Here is a 22,399-nt window from a genome sequence, read left to right as displayed (position 1 = left end):
GTATCAGAGGAAGGCCCTAAAAATTGTCAAAGACTCCAGCCACCCTAGTCATAGACTGTTCTCTCTGCTACCACACGGCAAGCGGTACCGGAACTGCCAAGTCTAGGTCCAAGAGGCTTCTAAACAGCTTCCACCCCCAAGCCATAAGACTCCTGAACCTCTAATCAAATGGCTACCCAGACTATTTGCATTAAAAATTCTACTAATTCTACCTACATGTATATATTACCTCAAATAACTGGTGCACCCACACATTAACTCTGTACCGGTACCCCCCTGTATATTGTCTCTCTATTGTTATTTTACTGCTGCTCGTTAAATTACTTGTTACTTAAAAAAAAAAAAGATCCATATTTTTTAAAACTGCATTGTTGGTTAGGGGCTCTTAAGGGGCACATTTGATTTGAGTTCCACACTGCCTCTGGAATCAAGGTCAGCACAAGAACTGTTAATCAGGAGCTTCATAAAATGGGTTTCCATGGCCGAGCAGTCACACACAAGCCTAAGATCACCATGCGCAACTCAACGCAAGCATCAGCTGGAGTGGTGTAAAACTTGCCGCCATTGGACTCTGGAGCAGAGGAAACGCGTTCTCTGGAGTGGGGAATCACGCTTTACCATCTAGCAGTCCAACCGACAAATCTGGGTTTGGTGGAGGCCAGGAGGATGCTACCTGCCCGAATGCTAGTGCCAACTGTAAAGTTTAGTGGAGGTGGAATAATGGTCTGGCTGTTTTTCATGGTTTGGACTAGGCCCCTTAGTTCCAGTGAAGGGAAATATTAACGCTACAGCATACAATGACATTCTAGATGATTCTGTGCTTTCAACTTTGTGGCAACAGTTTGGGGAAGGCCCTTTCTTGTTTCAGCATGACAATACCCCTGTGCACAAAGTGAGGTCCATACAGAAATGGTTTGTCGAGATCGGCTGTAGAAGAACTTGACTGGCCTGCACATTGCCCTGACCTCAACATCATCAAATATCTTTGAGATTAATTGCAATGCCGACTGCGAACCAGGCCCAATCGGCCAACATCAGTGGCTGACTTCGCTAACGCTCTTGTGGCTGAATGGAAGCAAGTCCCTGCATCAATGTTCCAATATCTACTGGGAAGCCTTCCCAGAAGAGTAGATGTTATTATAGCAGCAAAGGGGGGACAAACCAAACTCCACATTAATCCCCATGATTTTGGAATGAGACGTTCAATGAGCAGGTGTCCACATTCAATACAATAAGGTAGCATGTTTTGCACTGGCTGAAAGTTGATTGCATTTGTGAGAGGAGGTGCCTCACTCTGTCTGACTCAGGTCTGAACAAATGTGACCTAGACTAATTAAGCATGCGTAGTAATTGTTAGAATTCTATTTCCCCATGGAAAAGTGATTGCTTTTGATATATCTAAAAAAAACGCTTTATCTGCCTCCCCAATGACATATTTCATGGAAAAGAGATGTTCTATGTTTATGGACAATGCACTTGCTGACAAAATGACCGAGCAGCGCAAATTACTGTTAAATTTGAGAACAATAGCGGGTCTGGGGGACTGTGACAACAAATTTGGACCCCCTTGTGGCCCCCTTAAATGTAGAGTAAGCAAAAATTAGCTATGTAAAAATTATTTCAATCTTTCTTTCTTTTTTACATCTGTTATTAGACAGTGGCAACGATGATGATTATGAACATGGTATTTTGCCTGCTAATGCCTGAAATGCAGTGAAGAAAACGATATGACAACAATAACATCTAATGTAACTGTCCCCGCCAGTTGAAATGGTCTAGAACCGCCACTGTTTGAGAAGGGCACTCCTCCCTCCCGGCTTTCGACTGATAACGTGACCGGGCCTTTTTAACCCGTTCCAGCGTAAAATATCTCCCTTATTATTACATCGTTCACCTACATGCGGGCTCGTTATTGGTGGAGCGCGATCAGAAGCGCGAGATGGACAGCAGTTGAGATTGAATTTTATGAGCGTCCTCAACAAACGTTAGTTTTATTTTTAATTAATCAGTTTTACAGTCCGTGCTTTGTTTGTAGTTTGAGAGACATGTTTGTGTGTCGAGGAGCGAGGCTGTCGGCGAAGGCTTTGGAGCAGGGTTTCAACTCCACGACAGGGGCAGCGGCACAATTTAAAACGAACAGACTAACGGTAGTTGACGTTACCTGCACTTTGCCATTACGTAACATCCATGCATTCGAATGCTCCCGAGCTTTTTGTGGATATTTTGTGGCACTTTCGCCTGATGGAAAGCGAGAAAAAAGGGAGAAGGATATGTTTTCCGTCAAGAACCGGGACTCTGTTCGTTTCATAATCGCGCATCAGCAACAATTAACTCGAGTAAATTATTTTTCTTTAAATCTCTCCAACAAAAGTAATGGTAAAAGCTTATTCAGCCGTACACATAACGTCACTAGCTCAACTCTTTATCGGACGAATGGAGGCCAAAGCTGGCAGAAGAAACAATACGTAGATGCACTTGAATCTGTGTTTACGTCTGGCGCCAATGTCTGCAATCATCGATTATATCCCACAATGACTGTGCAAATGAGACCTTTTTCCTCGGTTGCTGTTGCTCCCAAACTGGTGGAGGACGCGCCCGCAGATCACAAAGTGGTAAATTAAACTTTGAATGGTATTTGTTTAACCCATGTGACATCGAATTTAAATGAACAATGTTTGACCATCAATCATGCCAGTGTAGTAAAGTACTAAGTACTAACATTCTTTTGGGCGAGATGCATGCCTGCAAATCTACTACACAACACTAAACAATACATTAGTTGCACTACAATGGTGAAAACGGTGCCCACAACCTGTTAGGGCCTACATAAAGCTGTCCCAACACCTTACCACCACTACACCTGGCTATCAGAGGAGCCTTGTCTGCAGCGAAACAGATCATTCAGCCTCATTTACTGCCTTTAAAAATAACATAGCTGATATGGCTGACTTGCTTAAACAAATGTAATTTCTACTTACAATTGACATGTACAAACTATGGCATAAGGGGATGACAAGCAGATAATTTCAGTTAAGACATTTTGTCAATAACTATTTGTTAAACACTTTTGAAATGTACAGCAACAGAATTCAGAACATGGGCCATTCTTACAGTATTCCCCTTGTACACCAAGTCAGAACCGTAGGATAAATAAAGGGGGCATATAGGCAGACAATGGAAGTTCTTACAATGTTAAATGATAGCCTATAACCTGTTTTACAGAAATGCAAAGTCAGAACAATAGGTGAAATTAAGAGTGGTAACGGGACTAAATTATTAGGCTGGAATACCAACAGCTTACTACACAACATACACTTAGTATTACTTTCTTGCTACAGTATACCGTGCCTTCGGGAAGTATTCAGGTCCCTTGACTTTTTTCTCAATTTGTTACATTACAGCCTTATTCTAAAATGTATTAAATGTTTTTTTCCTCATCAATCTACACACTAGGCCATAATGACAAAGCAAAAACAGTTTTTTTATAAAATGTGCACAATAAAATAAAAACTGAAATCACATTTAAATAAGTATTCAGACACTTTACTCAGTATGTTGTTGAAGCATCTTTGGCAGCGATTACAGCCTCAAGTCTTTTGGGTATGACACTACAAGCTTGGCACACCTGTATTGGGGAGTTTGTCCCATTCTTCTCTGCAGATCCTCTCAAGCTCTTGTCATGTTAGATGTTAGATGGGGAGCGTTGCTGCACAGCTATTTTTGGGTTTAAGTCTGGGCTCTGTCTGGGCCACTCAAGGACATTCGGAGACTTGTCCCGAAGCCACTCCAGCATTGTCTTGGCTGTGTGCTAAGGGTCGTTGTCCTGTTGGAAGGTGAACCTTTCCCCCAGTTTGAGGTCTTGAGCGCTCTGGAGCAGGTTTTCATCAAGGATCTCTCTCTAATTTGCTCTGTTCTCTGGTCTCCCAGCCCCTGCCGCTGAAAAAACATTCCCACAGCATGATGCTGCCACCATGCTTCACCGTAGGGATGGTGCCAGGTTTCCTCTTGTTGTGACGCTTGACATCCAGACGGGTTCAATCTTGATTTCCATAGACCAGAGAATCTTGTTTCACATGGTCAGTCTTTAGGTGCCTTTTGGAAACTCCAAGTGGGCTGTCATGTGCCTTTTACTGAGGAGTGGCTTCTGTCTAGCCACTCTACCATAAAGGCCTGATTTTGGTGGAGTGCTGCAGAGATGGTTGTCCTTCTGGATTGTTCTATCAGTGACCATCACATTCTTTGTCACCTCCCTGACCAAGGCCCTTCTTCCCCGCGCTCTCTCTCTTCTCGCGCTCTCTCTCTCTCTCTTCTCGCTCTCTCTTCTCGTGCTCTCTCTTCTCGTGCTCGCGCTCTCTCTTCTCGTGCTCGCGCTCTCTCTTCTCGTGCTCGCGCTCTCTCTTCTCGTGCTCGCGCTCTCTCTTCTCGTGCTCGCGCTCTCTCTTCTCGTGCTCGCGCTCTCTCTTCTCGTGCTCGCGCTCTCTCTTCTCGTGCTCGCGCTCTCTCTTCTCGTGCTCGCGCTCTCTCTTCTCGTGCTAGCGCTCTCTCTTCTCGTGCTGCGCGCTCTCTTCTCGCGTATGGCTCTCTTCTCGCGCTCTCTTCTCGCGCTCTCTCTCTCTTCTCGCTCTCTCTCTCTTCTCGCGCTCTCTCTCTTCTATATATCTCTCTCTCTTCTCGCTCTCTCTTCTCGCGCTCTCTCTCTCTCTTCTCTCGCTCTCTCTCTCTCTCTCTCTTCGCGCTCTCTCTCTATCGCTCTCTCTCTCTTCTCGCGCTCTCTCTCTCTCGCTCTCTCTCTCTCTTCTCTTCTCTCTCTCTCTCTCTCTCTCTCTCTCTCTCTCTCTCTTCTCGCTCTCTCTCTCTCTCTCTTCTCGCTTCTCTCTTCTCTCTCTCTCTCTTCTCGCGCTCTCTCTCTTCTCGCGCTCTCTCTCTCTCTCTATCTCGCGCTTCTCTCTCTCTCTCTCTTCTCGCTCTCTCTCTCTCTTCTCGCGCTCTCTCTCTCTCTCTCTCTCTCTCTTCTGCGCTTCTCTCTCTCTCTTCTCGCTCTCTCTCTCTCTTCTTATCTCTCTCTCTCTCTTCTCGCTCTCTCTCTCTTCTATCTCTCTCTCTCTTCTCGCTTCTCTCTCTCTCTTCTCGCTCTCTCTCTCTCTTCTCTTCTCTCTCTCTCTCTCTTCTCGCTCTCTCTCTCTCTTCTCGCGCTCTCTCTCTCTATATATTCTCGCTCTCTCTCTCTCTTCTATCTATCTCTCTCTCTCTTCTATATCTCTCTCTCTCTTCTATATCTCTCTCTCTCTTCTCGCGCTCTCTCTCTCTCTCTTCTCGCGCTCTCTCTCTCTCTCTTCTCGCGCTCTCTCTCTCTCTCTCTTCTCTTCTCTCTCTCTCTCTCTCTCTCTCTCTCTCTTCTCGCTCTCTCTCTCTCTCTCTCTTCTCGCTCTCTCTCTCTCTTCTCGCTCTCTCTCTCTCTCTCGCGCTCTCTCTCTTCTCTCTCTCTCTCTCTCTCTCTTCTCGCGCTCTCTCTCTCTCTCTTCTCTCTCTCTCTCTCTCTTCTCGCGCTCTCTCTCTCTCTCGCGCTCTCTCTCTTCTATCTCGCTCTCTCTCTCTCTTCTCTTCTCTCTCTCTCTCTTCTCGCTCTCTCTCTATATCTCTCTCTTCTCGCTCTCTATCTCTCTTCTTAAATCTCTCTCTCTCTCTTCTCGCGCTCTCTCTCTCTCTCTTCTTATATATATATATCTCTATCTCTCTCTATCTCTCTCTTCTCGCGCTCTCTCTCTCTCTTCTCTCTCTCTTCTCTCTCTCTCTCTTCTCTCTCTCTCTCTCTCTCTCTCTCTTCTCGCGCTCTCTCTCTCTCTCTCTTCTCGCGCTCTCTCTCTCTCTTCTCGCGCTCTCTCTCTCTCTCTTCTCGCGCTCTCTCTCTCTCTTCTCGCGCTCTCTCTCTCTCTCTTCTCGCTCTCTCTCTCTCTCTCTCTTCTCGCTCTCTCTCTCTCTCTTCTCGCTCTCTCTCTCTCTTCTCGCTCTCTCTCTCTCTCTTCTCGCTCTCTCTCTCTCTCTCTCTTCTCTCTCTCTCTCTCTTCTCGCTCTCTCTCTCTCTCTTCTCGCTCTCTCTCTCTCTTCTCGCGCTCTCTATATCTCTCTCTTCTAAATATCTATCTCTCTCTTCTCGCGCTCTCTCTCTATATATCTTCTCGCTATATATATATATATATCTTCTCGCTCTATATCTCTTCTCGCTTCTCTATATATCTCTTCTGCTTCTCTCTCTCTCTTCTTCTCGCTCTCTCTCTCTCTCTCTCTCTCTCGCGCTCTCTCTCTCTCTTCTCGCGCTCTCTCTCTCTCTTCGCGCTTCTCTCTCTCTCTCTTCTCGCGCTTCTCTCTCTCTCTCTTCTCGCTCTCTCTCTCTCTTCTGCGCTCTATATCTCTTCTATCTCTTCTGTGCTCTATATATATATTATGCTCTCTCTCTCTCTTCTATATATATCTTTATCGCGCTATATCTATATATATATATCGCACTCTCTCTCTCTCTCTCTTCTCGTGCTCTCTCTCTTCTTCTCGCTCTCTCTCTCTCTCTCTTCTCGCTCTCTCTCTTTCTCGCGCTCTCTCTCTTCTTCTCGCTCTCTCTCTCTCTCTCTCTTCTCGCTCGCTCTCTCTCTCTCTCGCGCTCTCTCTCTCTCTCTCTTCTCGCTCTCTCTTCTCTCTTCTCGCGCTCTCTCTCTCTCTCTTCTCGCTCTCTCTCTCTCTCTCTTCTCGCTCTCTCTCTCTCTTCTCGCGCTCTCTCTCTCTCTTCTCTCGCTCTCTCTCTCTTCTCGCTCTTCTCTCTCTCTCTCTTCTCGCGCTCTCTCTCTCTTCTCGCGCTCTCTCTCTCTCTTCTCGCGCTCTCTCTCTCTCTCTCTTCTCGCTCTCTCTCTCTCTCTCTCTCTCTCTCTATATCTCTATGTTATCTTCTCTATATATCTCGCTTCTCTCTCTTCTATCTCTATCTCTTCTCGCGCTAATATCTATATATATATCTCTTCTCGCGCTCTCTCTCTCTATATATTCTTTTCTCTCTTATATCTCTCTTCTCGCTCTCTCTATCTCTCTTCTCTTCTCGCTCTCTCTTCTCTCTTCTCTCTCTATCTATATCTCTCTCTCTCTTCTCGCTCTCTCTCTCTCTCTTCTGCGCTCTCTCTCTCTCTTCTCGCTCTCTCTATCTCTCTCTCTCTCTCTCTCTCTCTTCTCGCTCTCTCTAAATCTATATCTATATCTCTCTTCTCGCTCTCTCTCTATATCTCTCTTCTCAAATATATATATATCTCTCTCTCTCTCTCTTCTGCTCTCTCTCTTATCTTCTCGCTCTCTCTCTTCTCTATCTCTCTTCTCGCTCTCTCTCTCTCTCTCTTCTCGCTCTCTCTTCTCGCTCTCTTCTCTCTTCTCGCGCTCTCTCTCTCTCTTCTGCGCTCTCTCTCTCTCTTCTCGCGCTCTCTCTCTCTTCTCGCTATCTCTATTATCTCTTCTATATTCTCTCTCTCTCTCTCTCTTCTCGCGCTCTCTCTCTCTCTCTCTCTTCTCGCTCTCTCTCTCTCTTCTCGCTCTCTCTCTCTCTTCTCGCGCTTCTCTCTCTCTCTTCTCTCTCTCTCTTCTCTCTCTCTCTCTCTCTTCTCGCTCTCTCTCTCTCTCTTCTCGCGCTCTCTCTCTCTCTCTTCTCGCTCTCTCTCTCTCTCTTCTCGCTCTCTCTCTCTCTTCTCGCTCTCTCTCTCTTCTCTCTTCTCGCGCTTCTCTCTCTCTCTCTTCTGCTCTCTCTCTCTCTCTTCTCGCGCTTCTCTCTCTCTCTCTTCTCGCTCTCTCTCTCTTCTCGCTCTCTCTCTCTCTCTTCTTCGCTCTCTCTCTCTCTCTCTCGCGCTCTCTCTCTCTCTTCTCGCGCTCTCTCTCTCTCTCTTCTCTCTCTCTCTCTTCTCGCTCTCTCTCTCTCTCTTCTCGCTCTTCTCTCTCTCTCTCTTCTCGCGCTCTCTCTCTCTCTCTTCTCGCGCTCTCTATCTCTCTCTCTCTAAAATATATGCTCTCTCTCTCTCTTCTCGCGCTCTCTCTCTCTCTTCTCGCGCTCTCTATCTATCTCTTCTCGCGCGCTCTCTCTCTCTCTTCTGCTCTCTATATATATCTCTCTCTTCTCTTTCTCTCTCTCTCTCTCTCTCTTCTCTCTTCTCTCTCTCTCTCTTCTGCGCTCTCTCTCTCTCTCTCTCTCTCTCTCTTCTCGCGCTCTCTCTCTCTCTTCTGCTCTCTCTATATCTTCTCGCTCTCTCTCTCTTCTCGCTCTATCTCTCTTCTTCTATATCTCTCTCTCTTCTCGCGCTCTCTCTCTCTTCTCGCGCTCTCTCTATCTCTATTTCTAGAATATATATATCTTCTCGCGCTCTTCTCTCTTTCTCTCTTCTCGCTCTATTCGCTATATATATCTTAATATATATATATATCTCTTCTCGCTCTCTCTCTCTCTCTTCTTTCGCTCTCTCTTCTCTCTCTTCTTCGCGCTCTCTCTCTCTCTCTCTTCTCGCTCTCTCTCTTCTCGCGCTCTCTCTCTCTCTTCTCTTCTCTCTCTCTATCTCTCTCGCTCTCTCTCTCTCTTCTCGCGCTCTCTCTCTCTTCTCGCTCTCTCTCTCTCTCTTCTCTCTCTCTTCTCTCTTATATATATCTAATCTCGCTCTATCTCTCTTCTCGCTCTCTCTCTCTTCTAATAAATCTAATATCTCTTCTATAATATATCTCTCTCTATCTTCTAAATATCTATATCTCTCTTCTCGCTATATAATATCTTCTCGCGCTCTCTCTCTCTCTCTTCTCGCTCTCTCTTCTCGCTCTCTATAATCTCTCTTCTCGCGCTCTAAATATATCTCTTCTATAGAAATATATATCTCTCTCTTCTCGCGCTCTCTCTCTATATATCTCTTCTTCTATTCTATATCTCTCTCTCTCTTCTCGCGCTCTATCTATCTTATCGCGCTATCTATATTTCTAATATATTTATATATATATCTTTATAATATATATATATATATTATAATCTATATATATATATATATAATAATCTCGCGCTATAATAATATCTCTTCTATTATATATATATATATCTCTCTATATATATATTCTTCTCGCGCTCTCTCTCTTCTCGCTCTTCTGGCTTCTCTTCTATATCTCTCTCTTCTAGTATATGCTCTCTCTCTCTCTTCGCGCTCTCTATCTCTCTTCTATATGTCTCTTCTCGCTCTCTCTCTCTTCTCGCTCTCTCTCTCTATCTTCTCGCTCTCTCTCTCTCTTCTTCTCGCGCTATCTATAAATATCTATTCTCGCTATATATATATATCTCTCTTCTCTCTCTCTCTTTCTTCTCGCGCTCTCTCTCTCTCTTCTCGCGCTCTCTCTATCTATATATCTTCTATAAAATATATCTCTCTTCTCGCTCTCTCTCTCTCTTCTCGCGCTCTCTCTCTCTCTCTCTTCTCGCGCTCTCTCTCTCTCTTCTCGCTTAAATCTCTCTCTCTTCTCATGCTCTCTCTCTATAATAATCTTTTGCTAATCTCTCTCTCTTTCCTCTCTCTTCTCTCTTCTCGCGCTTCTCTCTCTCTCTCTTCTCTTCTCGCTCTCTCTCTCTCTTCTCGCGCTCTCTCTCTCTCTCTTCTTCTCGCTCTCTCTCTCTCTCTTCTCGCTCTCTCTCTCTTCTGCGCTCTCTCTTTCTTCTCGCGCTCTCTCTCTCTCTATCTCGCTCTCTCTCTCTCTTCTCGCGCTCTCTCTTTCTTCTCGCGCTCTCTCTCTCTTCTCGCTCTCTCTCTCGCTCTCTCTCTCTCTTCTCGCTCTCTCTCTCTCTTTCTCGCTCGCTCTCTCTCTCGCTCTCTCTCTCTCTCTCTCTTCTCGCGCTCTCTTCTCGCTCTCTTCTTTCTCGCGCTCTCTCTTCTCGCTCTCTCTTCTCGCTCTCTCTCTCTCTCTTCTCGCGCTCTCTCTTCTCTCTCTCTTCTCGCGCTCTCTTCTCTCTCTCTTCTCGCTCTCTCTTCTCTCTCTCTCTCTTCTCGCGCTCTCTCTCTCTCTTCTCGCTCTCTCTCTCTTCTCGCTCTCTCTCTCTCTCTTCTCGCTCTCTCTCTCTCTCTTCTCGCGCTCTCTCTCTCTCTCTTCTCGCTCTCTCTCTCTCTTCTCGCTCTCTCTCTCTCTTCTCGCTCTCTATCTCTCTTCTCTTCTCTCTATCTCTCTCTCTCTTCTATATATATATATCTCTATATATATATTTATATATATATATATTTTATATATTTATAATATTTTGCTATATATATATATATTCTCGCAGAATATATATATATCTTCTATATATATATATATATCTCTTTAATAAATATATATCTTATGCTTCTAAAAATATATATATCTCGCAAATATATATCTTATCTCGCTCTAATATATCTCTCTCTCTTCTCGCTCTCTCTCTCTTCTCTTCTCTCTCTCTATATATATATCTGTCTTCTATTATATGTATCTCTTCTCTTATATGTTTAACTCTCTCTCTCTCTTCTCGCGCTCTCTCTCTTTCTCTCTCTCTTCTCTCTCTTCTCGCGCTCTCTCTCTCTCTCTTCGCTCTCTCTCTCTCTTCTCGCTCTCTCTCTCTCTTCTCTTCTCGCTCTCTCTTATATATCTCTCTTCTCGTCTTTATAAATCTCTCTCTTAGTTTATAATATATATATATATATATATAAAATATACTATATCTCTTCTATAAAATCTCTATATATCTATAATCTCTCTCTCTTCTCGCTATATATATATTCTCTTATATATATATATATTCTATAAATATATATATATATTTGAAATATATATATATCTCTTCTAAATATATATCTTCTCGCGCAATATATATATATCTAAATCTTCTAAATCTCTTTCTTCTCTCTCTCTCTTCTCGCTCTCTCTCTCTCTCTTCTCTCTCTCTCTCTCTCTCTTCTCTCTCTCTCTCTCTCTTCTCGCTCTCTCTCTCTCTTCTCGCGCTCTCTCTCTCTCTCTTCTCGCGCTCTCTCTCTCTCTTCTCTGCTCTCTCTCTCTCTTCTCGCGCTCTCTCTCTTCTCTCTTCTCTCTCTCTTCTCGCGCTCTCTCTCTCTTCTCGCTCTCTCTCTCTCTCTCTTCTCGCTCTCTCTCTCTCTTCTCGCGCTCTCTCTCTCTCTCTTCTCGCTCTCTCTCTCTCTCTTCTCGCTCTCTCTCTCTTCTCGCGCTCTCTCTCTCTTCTCGCGCTCTCTCTCTCTCTCTTCTCGCGCTCTCTCTCTCTCTCTTCTCGCGCTCTCTCTCTCTCTCTTCTCGCTCTCTCTCTCTCTCTTCTCGCGCTCTCTCTCTCTCTTCTCGCGCTCTCTCTCTCTCTCTCTCGCGCTCTCTCTCTCTTCTCGCTCTCTCTCTCTCTCTTCTCGCTCTCTCTCTCTCTCTTCTCGCGCTCTCTCTCTCTCTTCTCGCGCTCTCTCTCTCTCTTCTCGCTCTCTCTCTCTCTCTTCTCGCTCTCTCTCTCTCTCTTCTCGCGCTCTCTCTCTCTCTTCTCGCGCTCTCTCTCTCTCTTCTCGCTCTCTCTCTCTCTCTCTTCTCGCGCTCTCTCTCTCTCTTCTCGCGCTCTCTCTCTCTCTTCTCGCGCTCTCTCTCTCTCTCTTCTATATTTTTAGAAATATATCTCTCTTCTCTCTCTCTTCTCGCGCTCTCTAAAATATATCTATATCTTAAAATCTCTCTATCTCTCTCTCTCTCTCTTCTCGTGTTCTCTCTCTATATCTCTTCTCGCTCTCTCTTCTCTTCTCGCTCTCTCTCTCTCTCTCTTCTCGCGCTCTCTCTCTTCTCTTCTCGCTCTCTCTATCCTTCTCTCTCTTCTCGCTATATATATATATATCTTTTCGCTATCTCTCTCTCTATTTCTAGAATATATATATATTCTATATGCTAGAATATATATCTATATTTCGCTATTATATATATCTCTTCTAAATATATATATATCTTGCCAAAATAATATATCTATATATGCGAATATATATATATATCTGGTTAATATATCTTATATATATATATTTTAAATATATATATCTCTTCTCGCGCTCTCTCTCTCTCTTCTCGCTCTCTCTCTCTCTTCTCGCTCTCTCTCTCTCTCTTCTCGCTCTCTCTCTCTCTCTTCTCGCTCTCTCTCTCTCTCTTCTCGCGCTCTCTCTCTCTCTCTTCTCGCGCTCTCTCTCTCTCTTCTCGCGCTCTCTCTCTCTTCTCTCTCTCTCTCTCTCTTCTCGCGCTCTCTCTCTCTCTTCTCTCTCTCTCTCTCTTCTCGCGCTCTCTCTTCTCTCTCTTCTCGCTCTCTCTCTCTCTCTTCTCTCGCTCTCTCTCTCTCTCTCTCGCTCTCTCTCTCTCTCGCTCTCTCTTCTCTCTCTCTCTCTCTTCTCGCTCTCTCTTCTCTCTCTTCTCGCTCTCTCTCTCTCTCTCTTCTCGCTCTCTCTCTCTCTCTTCTCGCTCTCTCGCTCTCTCTCTTCTCTCTCTCTCTTCTCGCGCTCTCTCTCTCTTCTCGCGCTCTCTCTCTCTCTCTTCTCGCGCTCTCTCTTCTCGCTCTCTCTTCTCGCGCTCTCTCTTCTCGTGCTCTCTCTTCTCGCGCTCTCTCTTCTCGTATGCTCTCTCTCTCTCTTCTCTCTCTCGCTCTCTCTCTTCTCTCGCTCTCTCTCTTCTCTTCTCGCTCTCTCTCTCTCTCTTCTCGCGCTCTCTCTCTCGTCTCTTCTCGCTCTCTCTCTCTCTCTTCTCGCGCTCTCTCTCTCTCTTCTCGCTCTCTCTCTCTCTCTTCTCGCTCTCTCTCTTCTGCTCTTCTCTCTCTCTCTCTCTCTCTCTCTCTCTCTTCTCGCGCTCTCTCTCTCTCTTCTCTCTCTCTCTCTCTCTCTTCTCGCGCTCTCTCTCTCTCTTCTCTCGCTCTCTCTCTCTCTTCTCGCGCTCTCTCTCTCTCTCTTCTCGCTCTCTCTCTCTCTCTTCTCGCTCTCTCTCTCTCTCTTCTCGCTCTCTCTCTCTCTCTCTTCTCGCGCTCTCTCTCTCTCTCTTCTCGCTCTCTCTCTCTCTTCTTCGCGCTCTCTCTCTCTCTCTCTTCTCGCTCTTCTCTCTCTCTCTCTTCTCGCTCTCTCTCTCTCTCTCTCTTCTCGCTCTCTCTCTCTCTCTTCTCGCGCTCTCTCTATATCTCTCTTCTCGCTCTCTCTCTCTCTCTTCTCGCGCTAAATCTCTCTCTTCTCGTTTATATATATATATCTCTTCTCTCTCTTCTCGCTCTCTCTCTCTCTCTTCTCGCCCTTTCTTCTCTCTCTCTCTCTCTTCTCGCGCTCTCTCTCTCTCTCTCGCTCTCTCTCTCTTCTCGCTCTCTCTCTCTCTCTCTTCTCGCTCTCTCTCTCTCTTCTCTCTCTCTCTTCTCGTCCCTCTCTATATATATATCTCTCTCTCTCTTCTCGCTCTCTCTCTCTCTTCTCGCGCTCTCTCTCTCTCTTCTCGCTCTCTCTCTCTCTTCTCGCGCTCTCTCTCTCTCTTTATAGCCCTCTCTCTCTCTCTCTTCTCGCCTCTCTCTCTCTCTCTCTTCTCGCCCTTTCTCTCTTCTTCTCGCCCTCTCTCTCTCTCTATATATATTATATATATATATCTCTATCTTCTATATTCTCTCTCCCTATATATATCTCTCTTCTCGCCCTATATATCTCTCTTCTCGCCCTCTCTCTCTATCTTGCTCTCTCTCTCTCTCTTCTCGCGCTCTCTCTATCTCTTCTCGCTCGCTCTCTCTTCTCGCTCTATCTTCTCGCTCTCTCTTCTTATGCTCTCTCTCTTCTCGCGCTCTCGCTTCTCTCTCTCTTCTTCTCTCTATCTCGCGCTAAATATATCTCTCTCTCTCTCTTCTCGCTCGCTCTCTCTCTCTCTCTTCTCTCTCTCTCTCTCTTCTCGCGCTCTCTCTCTTCTCGCGCTCTCTCGCGCTCTCTCTCTCTTCTCGCGCTCTCTCTCTTCCCCCAGTTAATGTCACCTCTCCCGGCTCTTACCAACATCTACCAATGAGCCCCTTTTCTTTCCATTTACTGTAACCAGTCCTCTCACCCACTGAGCACAGACGCTGTCCATGGACGTTAAAATTTGGTGAGTCCAATCATAGATGTCTGTTTCACAAGTTTGGACAGTACAGGAAAAGGAAAAGTAGAGTATATGTCAGTACAATACACAGTTTATTACAGTAAAACAGACTAGAGTATAGTACAGTATAATTTACTGTCCTGAACTCTGCCATGCTCTACTTTACTGTGCTGTACTGTGTGTGATGTCCAAACTTGTGAAACAAGTCTATGATTGGTACAGATTTGGTCCGGGGACCAACCTAATTTGTCCCTGGTGCTATGCAGAATGTCCCTGGTGCTATGAAGAATATCAGAAAGAGAAGACGACAGGAGGGAACATCGCTCTCTCTGAAGGGGTTTTACTTGAGATGGGAGTATCTGGTACTGACAATGGATTCATGCCATAGAATGAGTTTGTTTTTGTGCTGTGAAGTACCAGGAATGAGATCGGAGTCTCGTATTAGGAGCCAAACTGAATGATAAGAACAGAATTTATAGCAAATGCTATCTTGCTGCGGGATATTCCTTTCTCATCTATCAAGTCTCACCTTGTGACCTGTTCCACACATCTGTTTGTTATGTTGACTAGGGGGTGGTGATCTTTGCTATTAAAGATTTTAGTAGCCTTTGTGTCATGGCCCTCAACGAACCATCTGAGGTTGGTTCGTCGACCAGCCATCGCTATTGCCGTGCTCGCACTAATAAAGATTCAGTTTAAGTATAACTCTGACTTGTGTGATAAGTTTGTCTCTCCTCATTTGATAATACAGAAATTAACCACCACAAGCACGAGATTGAGTTCACCAACCGTCGACTGGTCGATCTCCAAGGAATTCCTAGTCGATCGCCAAACATTTCTGTAAAAAACCCAACGATAAAGCCTTGGTTTCTGGGATAATGGTGTTGATGTGAGCCATGACCAGCCTTTCAAAGAATTTCATGGCTACAGATGTGAGTGTGAGTGCTACGGGTCGGTAGTCATTTAGGCAGGTTACCTTAGTGTTCTTGGGCACAAGGACTATGAAACATGTTGGTATTACAGACTCAGACAGGGAGAGTTTGAAAATGTCAGTGAAGACACTTGCCAGTTGGTCAGCGCATGCTTGGAGTACATGTCCTGGTTATCCATCTGGCCCAGCGGCCTTGTGAATGTTGACCTGTTTAAAGGTCTTACTCATGTCGGCTGCGGAGAGCGTGATCACACAGTCATCCTGAACAGGGATTAGCCACTGGTTGCCCTGGTCCTCACAAGGCACAATGATCTTTTGCCTCGAAATCTTAAGTTTCCTTCTCCAGCGAATCACGGGCATTGTGGCCTGGTCGGGTGTCAACAGTAAATCGCGTCCGACTCATTGAAGAAAAACTCTTCGTTCAGTTTGAGGTGAGCAATCCCAGTTCTCATGTTTAGAAGCTCTTTTCAGACACTATGTCTATCCTATAATACCTCTGTATTCCATGCCAATAATACAGATTGACGCTCTACTGTCCCTACTATATGTAATCTTTGTAAGTGTGTGTGTGTGTTCTCCCCATGCCCTGCATGCCGCTGTACATGTAATTATCCTACAGATAATGTGTCTAATCTCCCCTCTTGTTTATCTGAGTGTGTCTGTGGCCCGGGGTCACAGACAAAGAGTAATCACAGCCCTGCGTCATGTCTCCTGAGTGGAGCACCAGCTCTCGCTCTCTCACTCTCGTTCTCTCTTTCTTCCCCCCCAGTAGATTACATGAATAACACAACACTTTTCCAGGCAGACTCCATCTAATTAGCTGACTCAGTAGTACACTGATTCAGTATTCAATAGTTTGCAGTACCCTTGAATGAGTAGTGTATCCAGGCTCGGTCAGGACCCCCAGGTTTAATGAATGGTTGGGAAGGATGTTGTGGTTTGTTGTTCAACATATTGGCTATGTATGATGCATATACAGTTGTAGTCTGAAGTTTACATCTACCTTAGCCAAATACATTTAAACTTTTCATAATTCCTGACATTTAATCCTAGTAAAAATTCCCTGTTTTAGGTCAGTTAGGATCACCACTTTATTTTAAGAATGTGAAATATCAGAATAATAGTTGACAGAATGATTTATTTCAGCCTTTCTTTCTTTCATCACATTCCCAATGGGTCAGCAGTTTACATACACTCAATTCGTATTTGGTAGCATTGCCTTCAAATAGTTTAACTTGGGTCAAACGTTTCTGGTAGCCTTCCACAAGCTTCCCACAATAAGTTGGGGGAATTATGGCCCATTCCTCCTGACAGCTGGTGTAACTGAGTCAGGTTTGTAGGCCTCCTTGCTCGCACACGCTTTTTCAGTTCTGCCCACAAATGTAATATAGGATTGAGGTCGGGGCTTTGTGATGGCCACTCCAATACCTTGACTTTCTTGTCCTTAAGCCATTTTGCCACAACTTTGGAAGTATGCTTGGGGCCATTGTCCATGACTCCAAGCATGGGAAGACCCATTTGTGACCAAGCTTGAACATTCTGACTGATGTCTTGAGATGTTTCTTCAATATATCCACATAATTTTCCTCCCTCATGATGCTATTTTGTGAAGTGCACCAGTCCGTCCTATGGCCAAACAGTTCTATTTCTGTTTCATCAGACCAGAGGACATTTCTCCAAAAAGTACGATCTTTGTCCCCAGTTGCAAACCGTAGTCTGGCTTTTTTATGGCGGTTTTGGAGCAGTGGCTTCTTCCTTGCTGAGCAGCCTTTCAGGTAATGTCGATATAGGGCTTGTTTTACTGTGGATATAGATACTTTTGTACCGTTTTCCTCCAGCATCTTCACAAGGTCCTTTGCTGTTGTTCTGGGATTGATTTGCACTTTTCGCACCAAAGTATGTTCATCTCTAGGAGACCGAACGCGTTTCCTTCCTGAGTGTTATGACGGTTGCGTGGTCCCATGGTGTTTATGCTTGCATACTATTGTTTGTACAGATGAACGTGGTATCTTCAGGCATTTGGAAATTGCTCCCAAGGATGAACCAAACTTCTGGAGGTCTACAATTTCCCATGATGTCAAGCAAAGAGGCTCTGAGTTTGAAGGTAGGCCTTGAAATACATCCACAGGTACACCTCCAATTGACTCAAATTATATCAATTAGCCTATCAGAAGCTTCTAATGCCATGACATAATTTTTGGGAATTTTCCAAGCTGTTTAAATAAACAGCCAACTTAATGTATGTAAACTTCCGACCCACTGGAATTGTGATACAGTGAAATAATCTGTCTGTAAACAATTGTTGGAAAAATGTATTGTGTCATGCACGAAGTAGATGTCCTATCCGACTTGCCAAAACTATAGTGTGTTAACAAGAAATTTGTGGAGTGGTTGAAAAACAAGTTTTAATGACTCCAACCTAAGTGTTTGTAAACTTCTGACTTCAACTGTACATTTCATTAATACTTTTTGTATTGAACTTTTATATGTATTACCAGTATTGATCTTCCTTGTCCAGGGCTCACTTGAAAACATGTAAATCTCAATGTGACTTCCCTGAGTTTAATTAAAGGATAAATACAAAATTATATCTCTCTCTGACCTGACCAGGACCAGACTCCAAAGCAGGCCTCAGCCAAAGGCCTTGAGGAGCCCGAGGTACCGGAGCCTGAGGAGGACAATCCGAGCAAGACCCAGCAGCTGAAGAAGATCTTTAAGGAGTACGGAGCTGTAGGAGTCTCCTTCCACATATGTATGTCCCTCATGTCTCTGGGCATGTTCTACCTCGCTGTGTCCAGGTACTGTATGTTGCAAGACTTCAGTAGTATTTGTCACATATACAAAAACATTACATTTGTCTTCCTAGTTGACATGGCTTGATTGACAGTAGGCTGAATACCAGAGGGATTGAGTCCAGATTATCAGCCAACTCACAGATCTCCCTTTATTGCTGTAATGGCCCTTGGATTCAATGCCCTCCTGGCCCGCCCAGTGCTACAGTTCACTAACACACCGCATAATTGTTGTGGGAGAGACATGGGGACATTCTGAAATGGCACCATGTTCCCTATAGTGCTCTGTTAGTACATTGCAGTGCACCATGTAGGGAATAGGGAGCCATTTTAGACGTAGTTAGAAGATAAGTGTAGAGCAGCATTCTAATGGGATGAACCATTAGAAACAGGTTTGATACATTTTATTACTTAATAGTTTGTCTTCATGAAGCCTTTCAATTATCTGCGTCTTTGAGGTACAAGTTAGCAAGATCCTACAATTGCTTTGAAGACCATGTTGAAATCCTGTCGAATGCTAAAGTTATATGGCTCCCTCTGGTATGTGTGTTCCTCTCCACAGTGGGATCGACATGGCTGCTATCCTGTACAAGATAGGATTCAGTGAATCTCTGGTTCAGTCCAAGTTGGCGGCGGGTACCAGTACGTTTGTCCTGGCGTACGCCATCCACAAGCTGTTTGCTCCGCTCCGTATCAGCATCACTGTCATATCAGTGCCTCTTCTTGTACGATACCTCCGAAAGAGTGGCCTCTTCAAGACACCCAACTCACCTACACACTGAGTGGCTGAGACCCCAACCTCCAAAAGCTTCGATAACTGAGACTTTCCAACAATGACCATTACCATTTCTGGAATCAAGAGGGAATAGTGTGACAAATTCTTCCAACCATCCCTAGAATTTATGCAGGAGATAAAAACAGAACCAACCGAGGCTGACTTTTAACCCACCTGTAGATCAGTGGCGGTCTGTGCTGTTTAAGATGAGGGAGGATGATTTTAAAAATGTATTTCTTATGAGCATGGCCTTATTTCTATTGCAGCATTTTGGATGACTGTCATTCATATTTCATTCACCCAGTTCAATGTAACAGTGATGGGTTTAGGCTACTACAATATACTCAAAATGTCCCTGTACCCATCATGAGATTACTACAACCTATCTTATGAGAAGTTTACATTGTGAACTTTCATCAAGATAATTTTTAGTAATCAAGGTGAGACTGTAATACATTCAATACTGCCGTGAACTCTCGTGCCTGCATCTAGCTGATCTAGGGTGTAATCATTAGTCAAACGGTTGCAAACGAGAGTTTCTATTGGACAAATTCAGGTATGTTTATCCCCATTCCATTTAAGAAATGTTTTTCAACAGAATCGGTGGAATGAATACACCCCTGATCACACGCAAACACAATTCACTTTCATAGCAGCCATATAAAAACGGCAAGATCACTTTGCTCATTGTATACTGTGCATTCGGAAAGTTTTCACACCCCTTGACTTTTTCCTAATTTTGTTACGTTACAGCCTTCTGAAATGGATCAATTATTTTTTGCCTCATCAATCTACACACACTACGCCATAATGACAAAGCAAAAGCAGGTTTTTAGATTTTTCTTTTGCAAATTTATTAAAAATAAAAAAACTGATCACATTTACATAAGTATTCAGACTCTTTACTCAGTACTTTGTTGAAGCACCTTTGGCAGAGATTACCGTCTCGAGTCTTCTTGGGTATGACCACTATTTTCAGGTCTCCAGAGATGTTCGATCGGGTTTAAGTCCGGTTTCTGGCTGGACCACTCAAGGACAGACAGAGACTTGTCTTGACGCCACTCCTGCGTTGTCTTGGCTGTGTGCTTAGGGTCACTGTCCTGTTGGAAGGTGAACCTTCGCCCCAGTCTGACGTCTGTCGTGGAAATTCTAATCAATAATGAGGAGAGACCGGGTCAATCACCAATCAGGATATTACTTTATTCAAAATGTATTAATAGGGAAAATATAGAGCAATAACGATGGCTGATCTTTGGGGGTTGGGTTGAGAGCCCTGAGACAAAGAATACAAACACCTTTTTATAACAAATATATACCTCCTTTAGTCTACATTACAAACAACAGATGTGTGGAATGGGTCACAAGGTTAGGATTTGTATAAAAAAAATATCTGCTGTAAAGATGTGCTCATTGTGTGGAAACCAGGTTCTGGCCCCTAAAACAAGGATCCTCTCATAATTATCCATACCCGAGCCCTCTCCACCCTGATACCTCCCTGCACAGAAACAGCAACTCAGTCCGAGACATGACAAGACCATCATAAATCAGTTGCTAGAGTTAAATTTCAGAAGCTCCTCTCAGTTCACACAGACACGATAGAGTTCTAAGAACCCTATTCTGTTGCATAAAAACATTTGATGCAATAACAGTATTATAACATAATCTTGTCATTTCTCCATGATATGTCCTGAGCGCTCTGGAGCAGGTTTTCATCAAGGGTCTCTCTGTACTTTGCTCTGTTCATCTTTCGCTCGATCCTGACTAGTCTCCCAGTACCTGCCGCTGAAAAACATCCCCACAGCATGATGCTGCTACCACTGTGCTTCACCATAAGGATGGTGCCAGATTTCCTTCTGACGTGCATTCCTTCAGACGTGCATAGCATTCATGCCAAAGAGTTCAATCTTGGTTTCATCAGACCAGAGAATCTTGTTTCTCATGGTCTGAGAGTCCTTTAGGTGCCTTTTGCCTAACTCCAAGTGGGCTGTCATGTGCCTTTTACTGAGGAGTGGCTTCCGTCTGGCCACTCTACCATAAAAGCCTGAGTGCTGCAGAGATGGTTGTCCTTCTGGAAGGTTCTCCCATCTCCACAGGGGACCTCTGGAGCTCTGTCAGAGTGAACATGAGGTTCTTGGTCACCTCTCTGACCAAGGCCCTTCTCCCCCGATTGCTCTGTTTGGCCGGGCAGCCAGCTCTATGAAGAGTCTTGGTGGTTCCAAACTTCTTCCATTTAATAATGATTGAGGCCGCTGTGTTCTTAGGGACCTTCAATGCTGCAGAACTGTTTGGTACCCTTCCTCAGATCTGTGCCTTGATACAATCCTGTCTCGGAGCTATACGGACAATTTCTTTTGACCTAATGTCTTGGTTTTTGCTCTGACGTGCACTGTCAAATGTGGGACAAAATCTTGTCCAATCAATTGAAACTACCACAGGTGGACTCTAATCAAGATGTATAAACATCTCAACGATGATCAATTGAATCAGGATGCACTTGAGCTCAATTTTGAGTCTCATAGCAAAGTGTTTTAAATACTTATGTAAATGCATTCTAAAAAACTGTTTTTGCTTTGTCATTATGGGGTATTGTGTGAAGATGGATGAAAATTAATATATATTTAATCAATTTTAGAATAACATGCTGACTAGACTAATTGATTTTGTCCACCCACACCAGATGCAATCAGGTCACGCAGGTTGAAATATCTAATTAAACTCTGAACCAATTATATACATTTTGGGACAGGTCGAAAAGCATTTAACATTTTATGGCAATTTAGCTAACTACTTTGCTGTTGCTAGCAAATATGTACTGAGATATAAACATTGGGTTGTTATTTTACCTGAAATGCACAAGGTCCTCTACTCCGACAATGAATCCACAGATTAAACTGTAAACCAAATTTGTTTCTAGTCATCTCTCCTTCCTTCAGTCTTCTTTTTCTTCGGACTTTATATGGCAGTTGGCAACCAACTTTAAGGTGCATTACCTCAACCAACTGGATTCTGGACATCACCCACGTGGGTATATGCACCTAAAAATCAATGAGGAGATGGGAGAGGCAGGTCTTGCAGCGTGGTGAGCGTCACAAATAGAACCAAGTTCTACTTCAACGCCTGGCTACGCAGACGCTCGTAGACAGTGTGGATGCAATGATTGTATAACATGTATGTGTACATTTATGGTGAGCATGTAAGGCTGTAATGTAACAAAATGTGTAAAAAGTCAAGGGGTCTGAATACTTTCCGAATGCGGTGTGTATATAATTCCTTCTCGAACTACCTATGCGCTCTCCTCCTCTCACCTGTTCCATTCGCGTGTGGACTTCAGTGCACAACACAGCTGCCTGTGACCAGGCAAAAAAATAAAACTTGCCAAACCTTCATATCATGACCGCTAACCACTACACACAGCCTACATTGTTGTCATGTCATAGTAAACCTACCTACTAGAACTAATGTGTTATTCAACCCGCTAGCTACAATCACGCAGTTTAGTCAGAAAGCAGTTTAGCAGTTACACCGGTGGGACCCTGTGGCAATAAATTAATAAAACCAAAATCTTACTTTAACTTGGAAGAGTTCCAGTGTTGGATAGCCAGCTAGCTAATGTAGCATCCATTTCTGTTTGAGTAGGCTATACTGGCTAGCTGCATTCATCTAGCTAAGTGAATGTTTAAAATAATACAACCAAATATAGCTAGCTCTTTCTCTCTCTTGCTTCTTCATTTTTTAAGATCTGAATTTGCTCAAAACTGTTCAACTATTGTCTTTCTCTACTCACCACATTTTATG

The 22,399-nt window shown here is 44.2% G+C and overlaps 1 protein-coding gene across 2 annotated transcripts; it reads left to right on the top strand.

Annotated features, from left to right (window-relative positions):
* Nucleotides 1-1,862: 1,862 nt before the first annotated feature.
* fam210b (family with sequence similarity 210 member B) lies at nucleotides 1,863-19,482 on the top strand. 2 transcript variants are annotated; one of them, XM_024426430.2, is made up of 3 exons: nucleotides 1,863-2,612; nucleotides 17,648-17,835; nucleotides 18,392-19,482. In XM_024426430.2, the coding sequence occupies exons 1-3, from the start codon at nucleotides 1,899-1,901 to the stop codon at nucleotides 18,609-18,611; spliced, it is 1,122 nt and encodes a 373-aa protein (XP_024282198.1). In that variant the 5' UTR covers nucleotides 1,863-1,898; the 3' UTR covers nucleotides 18,612-19,482. The 2 variants fall into 2 exon arrangements, with proteins under 2 accessions (XP_024282198.1, XP_024282199.1); XM_024426431.2 differs by lacking the exon at nucleotides 1,863-2,612 and adding an exon at nucleotides 17,092-17,141.
* Nucleotides 19,483-22,399: the final 2,917 nt, after the last annotated feature.

This window comes from Oncorhynchus tshawytscha, linkage group LG07, assembly GCF_018296145.1.
Source record: "Oncorhynchus tshawytscha isolate Ot180627B linkage group LG07, Otsh_v2.0, whole genome shotgun sequence".
Taxonomy (NCBI): domain Eukaryota; kingdom Metazoa; phylum Chordata; class Actinopteri; order Salmoniformes; family Salmonidae; genus Oncorhynchus; species Oncorhynchus tshawytscha.
Note: the sequence above shows the minus strand (reverse complement) of the source record. Positions and strands in the feature narration are given on the sequence as shown.